The sequence below is a fragment of the Peromyscus californicus genome, unplaced genomic scaffold (genome assembly GCF_007827085.1).
Source record: "Peromyscus californicus insignis strain IS unplaced genomic scaffold, ASM782708v3 Scaffold_9__1_contigs__length_137607984, whole genome shotgun sequence".
NCBI classification, from domain to species: domain Eukaryota; kingdom Metazoa; phylum Chordata; class Mammalia; order Rodentia; family Cricetidae; genus Peromyscus; species Peromyscus californicus.
Window position 1 is genome coordinate 18,673,730 of NW_026294617.1, and position 16,983 is coordinate 18,690,712.

Sequence of the window (16,983 nt, forward strand, 5' to 3'; positions counted from 1 at the left end):
TAGCACTGCACTGGAGTGGTTTCTGAGCTGTTCATTTCTGTGATGGTTTTCTTTGCAAAACCAAAAATACCCCCTTTTGTATCTTATGATGGTTCCATTGAAGCTAGTAATAGTTAAAATTCCATAGGAACAAATAATATTCCAGATCTTTCCAGCCCAGAACTTATACAGGATAGTTGATCTGTGTGTAAATTTTCTTTTGTGTTTTCTTTTGTCTTGAGATGGGGGGTCTCCACTGTAGCCCAGGCTGGCCTCAGACTAAGTCTTTCTGCCTCAGCCTTCCCAAGTGCCCAGATCATATGTAAATTTGAAAAAAGCAAAAAACTATTGTAGGCATTTCTTTGTGAAAAATAATGAAATTTTGTACTCCAAATGCAAAATTATTTAACCATGTCCCAAAGACCTCAGAGTAACTTTTAATTAACAGAGTTAAGCCACCAATTGTTTTCCCCATCTCTATCAAGTGTGAATGTGTGTTTACAGAAATTTTTGTTTTATTTTGAGTGGAGTGCTGTGCATGGCATTCTAGAGTATATGACTTTAAGCCCACATGGAGTAACTGTGGTGAAGATTGTTTTGCAAGGGAATTCAGCCTAAAAGCATAGTTAGGTAATAAAAGCTCTAAACTTCAGTTCTTGCCTCACCACTTACAAGTTTTTCAGTGAAGAAACATTTTAAAGGATAAGTGCTGTGAGCGACCCTTAATTAATTAATTCCATTCTGCAACACAGTTTGGCTCTCTGAGCTGCTGCTGGTGGTGCCGGGTTTGCCTCTGTTAAGGTCCTACTTCATCTGTCCCTACTCCGACGAGCCTGCTGCGCTGCCCCAGACCCACCTTTCAAGCTCCTCTTTCAGCTGCGGTTCAGCAGCTCAATGGCCCGCCCTCCCTCCCATCCACAGGAGCATAATCTCCCAGGTAGCCTCCTTGAAGGACCTCCAGAGCATGCTGTTCACAAACAGCAAGACAGCACTCTCACTAGGTTCCTAATCCCTCCAACACACAGGGGAAGGAGGTCACAGGGCTGTGAAAGTGAAAAGAAAAAAGAAGGGGGGCGGGCGGGCCAGGACAGCACAATGTCCACGCCGGTGCTCCAGCGGCTGCGCCACAATCGGCGCCAGCTGCAGCCCAATTAAGCTCAACAGGTCACAGGTGTTCCAAACAGAAGACTCTTTTAACAAAACTCCTTTCTGAGACTACCTAAGAATTTTTAAAGCACCGAGGCCCGTTTCTTTTGGTGGATTTTTTAAAAGCTATTTACTACACTTGAAATACAAAGAAGCTGAGATTAGGCCTCACTGGATGGTGTGCTTTCTTCCTGCCAAACAGCAGGAGTAGCACAGACAGCTTCTGTGCCATTGTGGGTTCAGTGTGCAGCTGCAAGGAAAGGAAGGTCTGTCTTCAGTGCAGTCTGAAGCCTGAGTGGGTAGCTCACTAGCTCCAGCAAGGAGCAGCAGTATGTCTGTGTCTTTGTACCCTAAAATCACCATCTCTCAGGTGCACAGGAAGTTGAACTACAGTGTTTTAAGCCATCCTGGGGAGTACTGTTAAGCAGGGTATGAATTCAGCTATCAAATACTTTTCCGAAGGAGAAGGGTGGTGGTTGAGATGTAGCTCAGTTGGTACAGTGCTTGCCCTGCATGAAGGAAGCCAGGGTTTGACCTCCAGCACAGCTGGACATGATGGGGGTTTGCCTGTGATCCCAGCACAGGGGAGGTGGAGGCAAGAGAATCAGCATCATCCTCAGCTACCTGCAGGTTCAAAGCCAGCTAGGATACATAAGATCCTGGTGAGTGGAGGATCATTTGGATGGCCTGAAGATGTGTGTCTTGGTGGTAGAGCACATGAAACACAGGTACTCCATTCCACCACCAAAATATAAGTTCGTTAGTTTGTTTTTTAAAAGGAACTGGAGAGGTGGCTGAGTGGTTAAGAGCACTTGCTGCCGTGTTTGGTTCCCAGCACCCACAAAGATCCAGAACTGCAATTCCAAGGGATTCAACTCCTTCTTCTGATCTCTCAGGCACCAGGCACACACGTGGTGCATATACATACTTGCAGGCAAAACACTCTTAAGCATAAAATAAACTTAAAAAAAAAAGTAGCCAGGCATGGTGATGCACGCCTTTAATTAATCCTAGCACTGGAGAGGCAGAGGAGGGTAGATCTGTGTGAGTTCAGTCCAGCCTGGTCTGCAGAGTGAGTTCCAGGCCATTGAGGGTGCTATTACACAGAGAAACCCTGTCTTGGAAAAAAAAAAAAAAAAAAAAAAAAAAACTGAGGGGGGAGGCATCTAAAGTCGCCTAGTCCTCTTCTGGCCCATTTAAACCTGGCTCTATTATCTCTACACCTATCTATTCTCTGTCCAGTCTAAGGTCTGCAGGGCGGCTCACCTATTTATTGATTGTGTCATCTTGAGGATAGCAGTGCTTTCTGAGCTAGTTTACCAGAAAAGTTAGCTAAAACCTAATGCTTACAGTCAGGAAGCAGCTCCTGCTCTTCCCCCCCCCCCCCCCCCCCCCCCCCCCACGCTTCCAGCCACTTGTGTGCATGCTTCCCTGTTGTCACTGTCACTGTGCTTGTCTGGTAGCAGAAAGTAGATTCACCCAGGCCATGCCTGGAAATGGAAGCGACTACTTAAGTTACTGTTTCTGATACTAAATGCACCAGTTCTAGTGTGAAGCCGAAACAAACAGGAGGAGGAAGAGGGACTCTAGCACACAGGAGATAAAGTCCAGGAAACTGCCAAGCATGGTCAAGTGTTCCTTCCTATTGACTACTTCTTATTAGACAGCAATGGCCTTGGCTTATTCTTTAGCGTGGTTTTTAAGAGTTGCTGTCTGCTCAGAAGCCATGTTGGTTCTGATTTTTGCTGCTGCCCTGCTTCTATTTTGCTATGCTGAGACACCTGTTCAAACCCGCTTCTTTGGTGGATTGAGGGAAGAACCATAGGCTATGTGTAAGAGGTTTCATGTTGTTTTCCACGGTGCAAGGCATTCAGAATTGCACACAATTGCCTCTTCTGCCCTTTGGCGTAGAGGTGAAATAACTCGATTTTACATGGTGTTCTGTTGGTCTTGTGTTTTTATTAGGAAACTGGTCAGCAGATATATTTTAACTGCTGAATGAATGAAAAGAAAATATGTGATGTATAGACACCAAATAAAGTGTGTGGTAGCCGCTGAAGTAAAAATATCTTAGTCTGGATCTGATAGTAAGATCTTGGCACAATCCAATAGTTTTTGTCTCATTTTCTTATTCCCACAAACATGTTTTCAGCCTCACAGCAAGGCACATATGAAAGTTTAGGTATTGATTATTTAGTCAAAACTGAATATTACACACTTATGTTTATAGCCTATTGGCAAAAGAGGCTCTCCCCCACACCCCCACCACCCCATTCTGGCAGCTTGCTAATAACTCCTTTAAAATATGTAGCCTGCACTGTCGTGGGGGAAGGGCAGGGTGCTAAAGAAATTCAGGCTGGCTTCAAAAATCATCTTTGCTAAAGAAGTTAAACTCAAGTGGCCAAGGATTTTGTTTCTGAGCAGGTTAATCTAATATTCCCAACTGTCTGTGAGTCAGATTGACCCACTTATCTACACATTTTCTCAGTAGAGTTCTCCTGTGGCCTCATGGGAAAGGGGGAAAAGTGAAATGAATCCCTGTTGCTGAAACAATACTAGACTTGTCTGGTTTGGGGTATGATGGGTAGTGCATATGTGCTTTGTAGAAACAGTCAAGTGATCAGTCCAGACCTCAAACACAAGCTCATCTCATGGGACTTTCTTTTTATAGACTTAATTATGTAAGCTACAAGACCAAAAAAAACAAACCTTAAGTTGAGTAACTCCCACAGGGATATGCTCATGATGCAGAATCACACCACATGTCAGAAGCCACCAAAGTCTCACCAACATGGCTGCCTGAATGTGACCTGAACAAGGATAACACCTATAGACATGCTACCATGGAAGGCCCACAAGGAGCTAAATAATGCTGAGAGCACACCAAATGGTCAGCCCTGAAAACATACGTACAAATAAGACTATACAGACTGAGCAAGTTGTACATACATATTTAGAACCACACCCACACCCCCGACACACACATCCACAATAATAACAAAGAAATAACAGAATCTGTGAACTTGAAAGAGGGTGGTGGACTACATGGGAGGTTTCAGAGAGAGGAAAGGGAGGGGGAAAGATGTAATTATCTCAAAAATAAAAGACTTTTTTAAATGTCACACCACAGATAAATATGTTGAAAATAGTTTGTCAACAAAGGAGTGCTGACTACTTTCTCCTCCTTTTACTTGTTCAATTTCAGATCATAGCTCTCTGCAAGGAGGCTGCTCTTCTGGCCCTGGAAGAAGATATTAAAGCTGACCGCATTATGAAGAGGCATTTCACTCAAGCCTTGAGCATTGTGACACCTAGAATCCCAGAGTCACTGATGCGCTTTTATGAAGATTACCAAGAGAAGAGTGGGCTACACACAGCCTAAGAAATGCATACTTATATGCATATATTTTGTAGAGAAAAGTTTTGTTTGCAAATTTTGTCTTGAGAGTGTTTACAGTTTCTTAATAGGTAAATGTTTGAAATAACCTCCCTGGAGTTGAAGAGCCTCACCTAAATGTTTTCGAATCATTCAAGTACAATAAACATATCTCTGGGCATGAGTTCAAACCAGTTTTACATTTTGATTTTCAACAACATACATTCATCCCTTGTATTATTTCTTTACTGCAGAATTCACCAGTTCTTTGCTTATAGATAGGATTTTATGATGCCTAGGTTGGCCTCCAACTCCGTAAAGCTGGAGGTGAACTTCAACTTCTGAATCTGTTGCTTCTGCTTCCCAAATGCTGGCATCACAGCTATATTTTGCAGTACTGTTGATGTGTGCTGGACCTTGAACCCAGGGCCCAGCACATGCTAGGCAAGTACCCTACCAGCCAAGCCACGTTTCCTCTCCCAAATCTGCACTCTGAAATGCCAGCCAGGTTTAGTTCCAGATGTGTAGTTCTCATTGCTCTTGGCACCTGCATTTGTGGCCAGAAAGCATGAAATTTTCACATACAGTGATAGGCTTAGAAAATTTAAAAGTATGGGTCCATCCAGTTTGAGGCCAGAACTGGACCCTCAGCTTTTGCTACAATACTGTAAGGAAATCAAAGTGTATGCCAGTTTTAATGTATACCTGTGTACAAGTTGTTCGTTAATCGTTTCAGTTAAAAAGAAAAACCTAAGAATCAAACAGGGCTGTCGAGATGACTTAGCAGGTAAAGGCATTTGCCACCAACCCTAACAACCTGAGTTTGGTCTCTGGTGGACAGAGAGAACCCATCAGGTTGTCCTTTGAACTTTTCACATGTGCACCAGAGCATGAACACACACACATACACACACAAATAAATGTCATTTAAAAATTAACAACAAAATTACAAATTTTACCTTGAATTCTGTTGGATTATGTTGTATTCTAAATATGTGTGTTTATGCCTCTAGTTAAATATCCTCAAAATTCCTTGACACTTTGATACTGCGTAAACCCTCTTTAAAAAACTGGCTGGGCGGGCAGTGATGGTGTGGTGTTAGTGCAAAAAAAGGAGATGGAAGGTCAGAGTTTAAAAAGATTTTAGAGCCAGGCAGTGGTGGCACACGCCTTTAATCCCAGCACCTGGGAGGCAGAGGCAGGCAGATCTCTGTGAGTTCAAGGCCAGCGTGGTCTACAGAGTGAGTTCCAGGACAGCCAGGGCCACACAGAAAACCCATCTTGGGGTAGGGGTGGGGATGACAAAACAGAACAAAACTCTGTCCAGGTGATCAGTGAGAACCTGGCAGCTAGTGTTTGAAAATCAGAAAGACAATTGTGTGACTGAAGATAGTCTGAAGAAGTGAGGAAGCCACATGACAGCTGTTCATCCTGTCACTGTCTGATACACTTGGCAAGACAGCATTGGTCACCAGTTCATAACACCACTTAAGGAAGAAAAGTGTTACTATTTAGTACTGTGCTGTCAAATATAAGTATTATATTTATTTAAATGAAATAATATCAAAATTTCATCAGCCATATTAGGTATACTTTAAAATGTGACCGTATAGAAAAATCCCATCATTCAGATAGTTTGGTTGGATAGTGATAACTTGTAAATTACCTTTATAACTGGGCACAGTGGTACATACCTATAATCCCAGCTTTGGGGAGGTACAAGTAGGGGATTATGAGCTTAAGGCCTGCCTGGGCTACATGAGACACTGGTGTTAGGATAAAGAAATTAGGCATACACAATGAGATAAACAAGGCCTCAAAACTACTTTTGTGCTCTCCACTTCCATTTTAGTTATTTGTGAATAAAATTATGGCAAGGAAGGACCTCACTTTCTTCCCACGTATGACTCAGAATATAAGAGGATAAGAGAAAAGCTAACTTTCCAAGGACTGGGCAAGAATCTGAAGAGAACACCTCTCCTCATGAAGTACAAACCAGAACTTGACTTGAGTCAGGTGGGGGAAAGAAAGATGTTGATCTTGACTAACAAAGGAGAGTGGGTGTTGTCACCACATGGGAAGCTGGAGTTGAGCCTCAGCTCTACATACTGCCCAGTTCTGAGCATACACACACACACCCCATATCCCCACACCCTCAGTGCAAGAGTAGACTAGAAGAGTTCTTCCCCTGGCAGAGGGAACCACAGGCACCTCATACTTGCCCTGTGCTTTGGATATTTGAAAAAGGCCTACTAGGGATTGTGCCCACAGACTTAACCACAGTGTTGACGTTTGAACTCACACTACTTCAGATTCCCACGAAAGCATACATCCACAAAAGGACTGTCTTAGGGTGGCTAACAGCCCCACTAGTGAAGATGCCTACACCCTGGCTACTGGAGGTTCTGAGCAGATGACATCCCATAGAGAAGCGTTTGTAATCTCCCAAGGATGAGCAGGAGAACTTCGGACAATGCCATGTAATTCGGTGCAGCCACCTCAGAAAGCAGCTCAGGAGTCTTAGGTCTCTGGGTATGCACAGTGACTTCAATTCAAAGACCTTTAAAAGAGTGGGCCTCTACCTGTAATGGCAGTTGAGGAAGTGTAAGGGAAGGCATACAATAGAACACAGTGACAATTGAGAATAATTAGAGATCCACATGAGACAGTTGAATTCAAAGCTGAAGAGAAATACCTTAGAGAGTGTAAAGCATGAAGCTGACTGTAGGTTTAAGCCTGCCTACACGACAAGACCCTGTCTCAAATAGAATTACATGTTGTTTATGGGGACTGTACAAGTAAAAAGGAGACATCAAATAGGTGTTGCGGAGAGGCAAAAGCTGCAGTTCTTATATTGTGTTAGTTGCTTCAGTTATTAGCTGAGTGACAGTAATCCAGGTGTCATTTTTTTTGTAGTTGTGCCTGAATATGTGTTGCTAATTTTATAAGTAGGCCTTGAACATCACAGTCATTTAATTACATGGACTTACATCTCAATCCAGGGTACCTACACCCTGTCTAAAGACTCAGGATCGCTGTGTTCAAGGATAAAATGCAGAGTAAATAAATAAGGTGCAAGAAGAGATGGAGACCTAGGAGACCAGTGGAAAGAAATGTGTTGATGGAAGTTAATGCCTTAGCAGTAGATCTGTTTCCATGGTGCTGTGGTGTTAGTGCAAGAAAGGAGATGGAAGGTCAGCGTTCAAAAAGGTTTTAGAGCCAGGCAGTGGTGGCCTATACCTTTAAGATTTTAGAGCACTAATTGTAGAAACAGAAGTTCTGGGTGATAAAGTTCTTAGTGACAGTATCATTGACATGACTCAGCCATGACAAAGATTCCTAAGCCTCACACCTATTGTAGATTGGCAAAGCCATTCCCCATATGGGCTAGGCTCAAGAGGAGTGGCAAAACTTTCCTGGGGGTTCTAGTGTTAGCAAGTGACCAGTGTGCACAAAAGCTAGCCGCTGCAGCTCCCCCTCCCTGTTTGCAGCCAGAGTCATGGCCTGTGAGGTACCACCTGCGAAGACTAGCCACACCCTCCCCTTGTGCTGTACATAATGGACAGTGAGGTTCTGGGTTGCTGACAGTAGTGGATGCCCTCTGTCAGTGTGCAGAGCCCCACCTGGCCCCAGCTGTCCTGTATATGTGTCTGTGTGCCTGTCCTCCATTCCCTCCCTCACCCTAGTCAGGTTCCAGGACCCAGGCTGCACACAGGAGTTGCAGTAACCCACCCTGAAGCTTTAGTCCTAAATCAAGCTGTTCTCTTATTCGACTTGTGCCCTTTTTATACCAGTACTGTTACAAAGCACACAAAAGACCAGGCCAGATGTCAACACTACTTGTTTATGCCAGCTTTGCCTTAAGGGTTTCATTTCTGATACCAAAGGCTCATGTTTAGGGACAAGTGGTACATGATCATGCTATTTGTGTTTGTTGTGATGGAATGCATAGTACAGGTCATGGCCTATTTAACAAGAAAATGGCTAGCTTCTTGTCCTCATATGGTTTACTTTTTGGCATCTGGTCAGGAGTTTGTCCTTGTTCTACATTTTTTTTTTCTGATTGAAATTTTGAAGAATGGCTTCCACCCTTTATCTCTAATGTGTGAAACAGTTTTCAAAGGAAATGTATAGTTTGTTTTTGCTCAGTTTAAGACTAGGTCTCACTCTGTACTCAAGCTGGTCTTAAACTCAAGGCAAGCCTGCTGTCTCGGTCTCCCAAGTCCTGGGATCACAGGCTTAAGTATCTGCCGAATGTATGATGATCAGAAAGAAGCTAACTATAGGAAGCAGAATGGAATTATCATCTGGTCTGTCACTCCGTAAATGAAGCCCTCGGGTCCTTGCTTGTTTTCTCCTCCTTCTGGAGTCCTGCCTGGAAGTGCAAACACACACCTGGTTACTCTCTAGAATCAGGTGTGGCTTACACTAGAGTGAGTTCAGGGGTGTTTGACAGCTTAATGCTCTGTTTACTTGCTTGCTCCTCCCACGTCAACCTGGGTGTATCTCAGAAAACACAAATAAATTCCTTATTTGAAAGCCACAGAGTACTGTGATACTTTAGTAGCATTTTACATGTAGCTTCTGGACCCCAGAAGCATTAAAGCCTGACCAATATGCATATTAAAAGTCAGTTGAATGTTACTTAAGTGAAGGAATAGAAGGAATACCAGAAGGATAGGGCTAAAGGAATAGACTCAAGATAGCAATTAAAATACTGGACCAGTACAATCCTCATGATGAGAGGTATGACAGAGTTAAGATGATCTTGGAATGGGGAATAACCACAGTTTGAAATCCCCCACATGGACCTAGAAGCAGAGACTATGCCAGTAATCTAGTAGGGACCAAAAAAAAAAAAAAAAAAAAAAAAGCTATAACACACTGGGGGTGGGGGGATGACATTTTCTGAGAACAGGAAAAGAATAGACTAAACTAAGGATGGGAATTAACAAAGATAATCCCTCCAGGCACTACCCTTTGAATCAGAAATCCTACTCTGTTCTGCAAATCCTTGGGGAGAATGGCAAAGGGAAAGCTTCCAGCCTTGTTTGCATAATAACAGTATTCTAAGCTCAATTACCTAACAGTAAGGAGTGATTTAAATCTATGTATCTAATCCATACAGTAAAACATTATGCTGCCATTAAAAAGGTAGGAAAGTTCTCCTTGTCCCAAGGTAGAGTAACAATTCACAGCAAATGTGTTTGAACTACATACACTAGCATCTCACACAGTTATGAGTAGTCTCCAGATGTTTGCAGAAATGATGCAATTCAGAAACCATGTGATTCATTCTGTCTAACTACATAGTAGAGAAGCCAAAACCCAGTATAGGAACAATACATAAACAATTTAAATGATTCCTTGGTCAAAGAAAAAGCCACTCTGTAGATGTGAAAAACCATGTGAAGATCAGTGCATTAGTGAGCACCACACAGTGGTTGACACAATTAGCTGAACTAAGGATTCCACTGAGGGGGGGGGGGGGGATAAAATTAGCAACAGGGAGAAGATGAACCTTAAAGTAGAAATTAACACATGAAAAACAATAGAAATGACTGAGCCATCAGTGCAGTCTTTGGAAGGCAGAAACCCAAAACATGCTCCTCTGTGTGTGTTAGAATGAGCCCTTATAAATGTGTCTGTCCTCCTATCCCTAAATGGATGTGTGGCATCACTTTCACCTGGCCCGAGGGACAATCCTGGACTTCCTAGGTAGACCTGCTGTAATCACGAGGGTCCGAAGGGGTGTGAAGAAGCACAGCTGACTGCAAGCCAAGGAGAGCAGGGCTCCGGAAAAGGCCAGGGCACTCCAGAGTCCTCAGAGCGACCTAGTAACCCATCAGTTAATCACAACTCCACGACCCATGTCAGATCCTGTGAGCTAATGGTCCCTTTGTGTCGCTTTAATCCACTGAAGTGGCAATACATGATAGCAGAAACAGGAACCAATACAACTTCAGCTGGATCTTTAGAAGATGACAAATAGAATTAGAAGAAAAACGAACCACGGTCAAGAGAAAATGTAAAATCAGGAAGTTGTGTAGGTTCAGGCCAGTATGTGAAAACAAGCACAGCCAGCAACATGAACCAGCAACTCCAGCACAAAGGCCTGCTCACAACTCCTGCTTCATCAGGTCCCGGAGACCTGGTGGATGCTTGGCACAAGCCTTGTCATAACAAGGCTTGCCACATGATACACACCCCTAGACTTTGACTGTCAGCTCTAACAAAATCAGGTCGCTTTCCAATTCATACACAAGTCTCATCTTTTTTCCCAACACTACCCAGAGAGTTCCATTCTGCAAACTTTACCTCCTCAAGTACTGTCCCAGACTCCCTATTGAATCCTGCAAAGGATTTGTCCTGTAATTGATTTGTCCATCTTGGCTATCAGTACTCATACATCTGTTCCTCTGTGTGCCTCCAAGGCCCTGCCACTCTGCAGCAAGAACCAGTCTGTGACCTTCCCTGGGACCCCTGAGCCCACTGTGCCCTCCATTATGGTATCACTTCATTTGGTTGTCTTAACCGTTTTCATTGTAGAGCAGTTGTGCTTTCATTTTTTAAAAACGGAAAGTTCCTAGTTTCGTGTTTGTGTCTATGTAGTGCAAGCGTGCATGTGCCAGTGGGCAGATAGAGTTCAGAGGACAACTTTCTGGAGAATCTGTTGTCTCCTTTCTCGGGAGATCCCCATCATTGAACTCGGGTTTGTCAGGTTTGCGGGGCAAAGGCTTTCACCAGCTGAGCCATCTTGCCGGCCCTGTACTGCGTTCTTTTAACCAATTATCCTTGCCCACAAAAGAGCTTTTTCTCCCGTGAGAAAAGTCAACAGCATCGGTACGTTTCACATGACCAAGGTTCCAAAAATACATTCCACCTTAGGAGAGCCTATTACTGATGAGAACGGGAGGTATCAACTGCTCTGGCAGGGCAGAGACCCTGAAACAGCAGTTCCCCAAATGTTCTTGCTGGAGGCTGGGAATGCAAGAAGTCTTTCTGATTCCTGCTTCTTGGTTAGTGTCAAGGAGCACCTGGTCTACCATTGTTCCCAGGCTGCGCCCTGGTCTGGTCTGGGGGAATGGGAGGTCTGTACATCCCTCTTCCCTTACTTCCTGGTGCATCCGTGGAGAAGCCGGGCAGACCGCATGGGCCAGCAGCAGCACAGCCTTCTTCTTGACAGAGTGGTTCACATTCCTCTTTTGTTTCATTTTACTCTGGTTCTTCCCTGTGGTCTCAACCGGCCTAGCACTGAGGATGAATTCCATTTGGAAACACGCTGGGGAAGACGGCAAAAGAATTTTGGCAAAATCACAAAATGGGAATAATAATACAGAGATCGGAGTGGAACCCTCGCCCACCTCACCCGGGTGCTGGGAGAATTAATTAAGGTCTGTAAAGGCCTTTGAGTTCCTTGGGGGGACGTGCCACCAGACAGCTAGCGTTATTGTGGAGGGATTATGTGCACAAACACAATACCAGGAGCCAGGATATTACTAAAAATAAAGCAGACTTTTCTGTGAGGACCGCAAGGAAGGAAATGCCTCGCTGGAAAAAGCTTAACTGTCCTTTAATACCGTCACTTGGATCGCCAGGGGTAGAACAGCAAAGCTCGGATTCCATTGTAAGGGGAGGATTATGTTTTCTGAGCATTGTCAAGATGCTGGGGAACAAAATAAAATCACTGCTTTGCCAAAAGAAGGTTAGAGTCTTTGGAAAAGAGATTAAGGGACTGTTTGGCTAGTGCACTTCATAGCCTGTCCTGGGGGGGGCTGAGGGGGGGAGGCAACAGGGAAGCAAATGTTTGTTTGTATTTGAGGGGAAAGAGTTTGTGTGTGTGTGTGTGTGTGTGTGTGTGTGTGTGTGTGTGTGTGTGTGTGTGTGTGTGTGTGTGTGTAGAGAGAGGGAATTGCCTCAAATGAAAGCCACCATCTGCAGTCCTCCTCAGGAAATCTCACAGAATTCTCTGTGTATTTTTCCATCTGCCTGTCTCTCACGCAGCCACTTCCAAATCCCAGTTTTAAAACCAGGAAGAAGTAAGCCTGCTTATGTATTTGCAGAGGAAGACCACGTTAACGTTGGGGAAAGAACAAGCCAACTCCTCCATTGTCCATCTTATAAACCGTCAGCGGGCCGGGGTCAGGCGGGTTCCTATGGAGTTTGAGAGGTCTGGCCTCCTGGGTTAACAAAACTGCCTGCCCAACGGGGAAGAAACCCTGTCCTGTTCCCACTCCCTCCTTCCGTCCCCTTTCCTTCTCTTTCTGCCCCCTTATTTTGTAACAAGGCCTCTGGGGCCTGAAGCAGATTAGCAAACAAATAAATCCTTTAATGTCCTGAAATACTTTCCCAGTACAAATGTGATTAATTGACCAACCCAGCAAATTTGGCACATCAAATATCCTGGCTGTAGAAAGCCATTTCTTCAGCCCCGCTGCTTCATGGCCAAAAGGTCATGTTATTTTAATGCTTGTATTGATTGGTTAGGCTTTCTTCCTCCATTTCCTGTCTCTGAAGATGCACTCTCCGAAATCTTTAGGAAGCAGCACCCAGTGGCACACAGAGGAGGGGCCGCCTTCCTGATGCCCAGGCATTGAAGCAGGGGGTGAGGACTGATGCTGCCACAGTGAGTGCTCACTCACCGTCAACATGGCCATCATGGGAATCTGTCCTTCCTCCGCAGACACCACTGGCTCATTTTAAGAACTGGAATGGACCTGGGTTTGAGGTGAACAGAAAGGGCAGATCGTGTGGTCTCTGACCCTAGCATTAGAAATTGAGTGTCTCTGAACACATGTCACCCAGTGACTTACCCAAAGTCACACAGTCAGGTGGGTGGTTCCAGCCACTAGGCCCTCTGCTTACCAATACGGCTGTTCCCACCAGCCACGTACCTCCCTGTGGGAAGCATGGAGAGAAAAGACTATTTTGGGTTATTTACATGAAACCTTCATGTAAGCTCTGGTTCACATTGATGCTTCCTTTTCTCCCCCTCAGAAGTTGGACAACATGGGTCCCTTGACATTCATAGGTTCTCTGGTTAAGGAGTAGGTCCTCTGGTTATGGTTGATAAAACTGGGAGACCCACAGTTGTGGAGAGCAGAGGGTTCCCTCTGTGACCACACAGGACCTCCACCAGGCCTCTGCACTAACGCGGACGGAGTAATGGGGTGAGGCCTGAACTCAGATCCATTGCTGGGGAACAGTGAGGAGCTTTGTATGGCAAAGCAGCAAGGCAGTGTAGCAACTATGAGAGTCCCCCAAAGACTGCACCCCGTGCCCTTTGCATGTTCTAACACTTATTAAACAGTATGTGCACCTTAGGAATAAAGAAACACTAAGGCAAAAGCAGAAAATAGTGTCTCATCAATGTGGATTCTTTGGTGGTCCTGTCAGGGAAGAGGATCACACAGATGTACATTACATTTAAAATAAGTGAGGCTGGGTGTGGTGGCACACACACTTAATCCCAGCACTTGGGAGGCAAACTTAGGCAGAGCTCTGTGAGGTCCAGGCCCAGTCTGGTCTACACAGCAACAGGGACAGCCCGGGATACATACATAGACCTTGTAACTAAATACAAATGGAATGCTCCCTGCCCGGTAATGACAAAAGATGACTGGAAGATCCTGACTGACCCATACTCATTGCACATTCAACACACAAATGACAACTATGTAAGTAAGGACCATGAAGCAAGTGGTTCAAACAACAGGAAGGGAGCCTGCCACACAGCTCTGGAGGTACATGTCCAGGATCTCCAAGATTGCTTTCCAATATAGCCACAGGGAAGCTTGTAGCCAGACAGCCCCTTGACTCCTGTGCCTTCTGCTGTCTATGTCCACATTCCCTTCTTTTAGAAAGGCGGTAGACAGGGCCGGGCGGTGGTGGTACACGCCTTCAATCCCAGCACTCGGGAGGCAGAGGCAGGCGGATCTCTGTGAGTTCAAGGTCAGCCTGGGCTACAGAGCGAGATCAGGACAGGCGCAAAGCTACACAGAGAAACCCTGTCTCGAAAAGAGAGAGAGAGAGAGAGAGAGAGAGAGAGAGAGAGAGAGAGAGAGAGAGAAGAAAGAAAAAGAAAGAAAGGAAGAAAGAAAGAAAGAAAGAAAGAAAGAAAGAAAGAAAGAAAGAAAGAAAGAAAGAAAGAAAGAAAGAAAAAAAAGAAAGAAAAGAAAGAGAGAGAAAGAAAGAGAGAAAGAGAAAGGCGGTAGATACCTCACTTTGCCTTCACCATTTCACCTAAACTGCCTCTGTAAAGACCTTTTCCCTAAGTAAAACCACAGTCTGAGGGACCCGTGGCCAGCACACTTCTCTTTCTGGGAGTTCAGTCCTTAACAGCATCTGAGTACTTGACTTTGACGGCCCATACACCGGAAGTGGAAGAGGCAGATGTTCTCCTCCTGCAATACAGGTTTTGACATGGCTTTTGTTTGTTTGGTGCTGGGGAAACTGGATCTCAGTGTGTAGATGGATGAAGCTAGAATCTTGCCTCTGACCCTGAACACAAGTCAATTCCAAATGGATCAAAGACCTCAGTGTTAGCACTGAAACTCTGAAACTCCTCGAAGAAAGAGTGGGGATTATACTTCAGGTTATGGGTTCAGCTAAGGACTTTCTGAATACGACTCTGGTCACCCAGGAAACTTAATTGATTATAGATATTGTTTGCAGGTCTTTAAGCCAATCTGGAGTCTCCCCCTTCCCTGCAACCATCACTGTGTCCCAGCTGTCTTTCTTACTGTGACTCTCCGTCACACTTAAGATGTGCTGGATCCAAAATAGGAGACCATGGTAAATAAAGACCACATGAGAATAGGAAGAAGCAAAGTGCTAGAGAGGCCCACAGAAATCCACAAAGATACCCACACAACAGACTGCTGGCAGTGGTCGAGAGACAGCCCGAACTGACCTACTCTGGTGATGGGATGGCCAAACACCCTAATTGTTGTGCTAGAAACCTCATCCAACTACTGAGGGATCTGGATGCAGAGATCCATGACTAGGCCCCGGGTGGATCTCTGGGAGTCCAATTAGCGAGAATGAGGAGGGTTTATATGAACAAGAATTGTTGAGACCAAGGTTGGATAAAGCACAGGGACAAATAGCCAAATGAATGGAAACACATGAACTATGAACCAATGGCTGAGGGGTCCCCACTGGATCAGGCCCTCTGAATGGATGAGACAGTTGATTGGCTTGATCTGTTTGGGAGGCATCCAGGCAGTGGGACCAGATCTTGTGCTCATTGCATGAGTTGGCTGTTTGAAACCTGGGGCCTATGCAGGATTGTTTGGCTCGGCCTGGGAGGAGGGGACTAGACCTACCTGGACTGAGTCTACCAGGTTGACCTCAGTCTGTGGGGAAGGCTTTGCCCTGGAGGAGATGGGAATGGGGGGGGGGGGGGCGTTGGGGGGAAGGTGAGGGGGACGGGAGGGGGGAGAACAAGGGAATCCGTGGCTGATATGTAGAACTGAATTGTATTGCAAAATAAATTAATAAAAAAAAAAATGAAAAAAAAAAAAAAAAGATGTGCTGGATCCAGAATCTGGTACACGGCTCGGTAGGTTAAAGTGCTTTGCCATGCAAGTGTAAGGACTGGAGTCCAGATCCCCAGGACCCATGTAAATGCCAGGTCAGCCTGGAGCTCCACCTACAATCCCTGCCTGAGAAGGCAGAAAGGGGGTTTTCTGCTTAGCAAGCTGTCTACGATGGTGAGCTCTGGGTTTGATTGACAGACCCCGCCTCGATAAGTGAGGTAGAATCAATGGAAGATTATTCTGAACATCACCCTCAGGCCTCCACACGCATGTGTGCACACACATGCAAATACACATATACACGCATACCACACATATGAAAACAAAGAAAAATGTGCCACAATCATGGTACTACTCTTTCTGGAACCTATCTTAGGAATACATTTTTTTTTTAAGTTCAGTAAACAAGGCTGCATATATAGTGAGGATGAGATAACACTGCAAACTTCCTGGGTGTGTATTCAGAAGAAGCAAGTGCTTGGATTAGGATCTGTCCAATGCTGTGCAAGCATTTTCAGAGCAATGGAGAATTAGATAAAAGCCACGCGTACTAAGAGGACTAACGTAAGTTATACTGTTTATTTTAAACTAAGTGGATTGTAATGTTAGACAAGCTAAGGGAAGTGGGCTTTGGGAGACTGGAGAGGTAAAGTGATCTGCCAAAGAATACACAACTGGTAACAGAGCAGAGCTGGGAGTCCAACCAGAAGCATGGGAGCAAGAGAGACGAACGCTCTCGCCACCAAGATGCGCACTCGGCTGTGAGGCAGAAGCGGCGGGAATGTGGACGATTCTCAGGACAGGAGCGGGTGGGCTGGGGATGGAAGGAAGGAGAAAGGGAAGGAAAACTCTGGGAAATGAAAAGGAAAGAAAAGTGCTGTCTCCCTGCGCATCCTTTCCCTCCTTTTTGCCCCCACTACTCCCAGTTCGATCCAGTTTCAT

At 45.0% G+C, this 16,983-nt stretch overlaps 1 protein-coding gene across 3 annotated transcripts in view; it reads left to right on the forward strand.

Annotated features, from left to right (window-relative positions):
- The window catches only part of Spata5 (spermatogenesis associated 5), a 179,100-nt gene extending 170,056 nt beyond the window's left edge, over positions 1 to 9,044 (forward strand). For 2 of the 3 annotated variants that reach the window (XM_052730637.1, XM_052730636.1), the window contains exon 16: positions 4,331 to 9,044. In XM_052730637.1, coding sequence (XP_052586597.1) covers positions 4,331 to 4,507 — 177 coding nt within the window. In that variant the 3' untranslated portion in view covers positions 4,508 to 9,044. The remainder of the gene's footprint in view (positions 1 to 4,330) is intronic. The other variant, XM_052730638.1, reaches the window with a different exon arrangement.
- Positions 9,045 to 16,983: the final 7,939 nt, after the last annotated feature.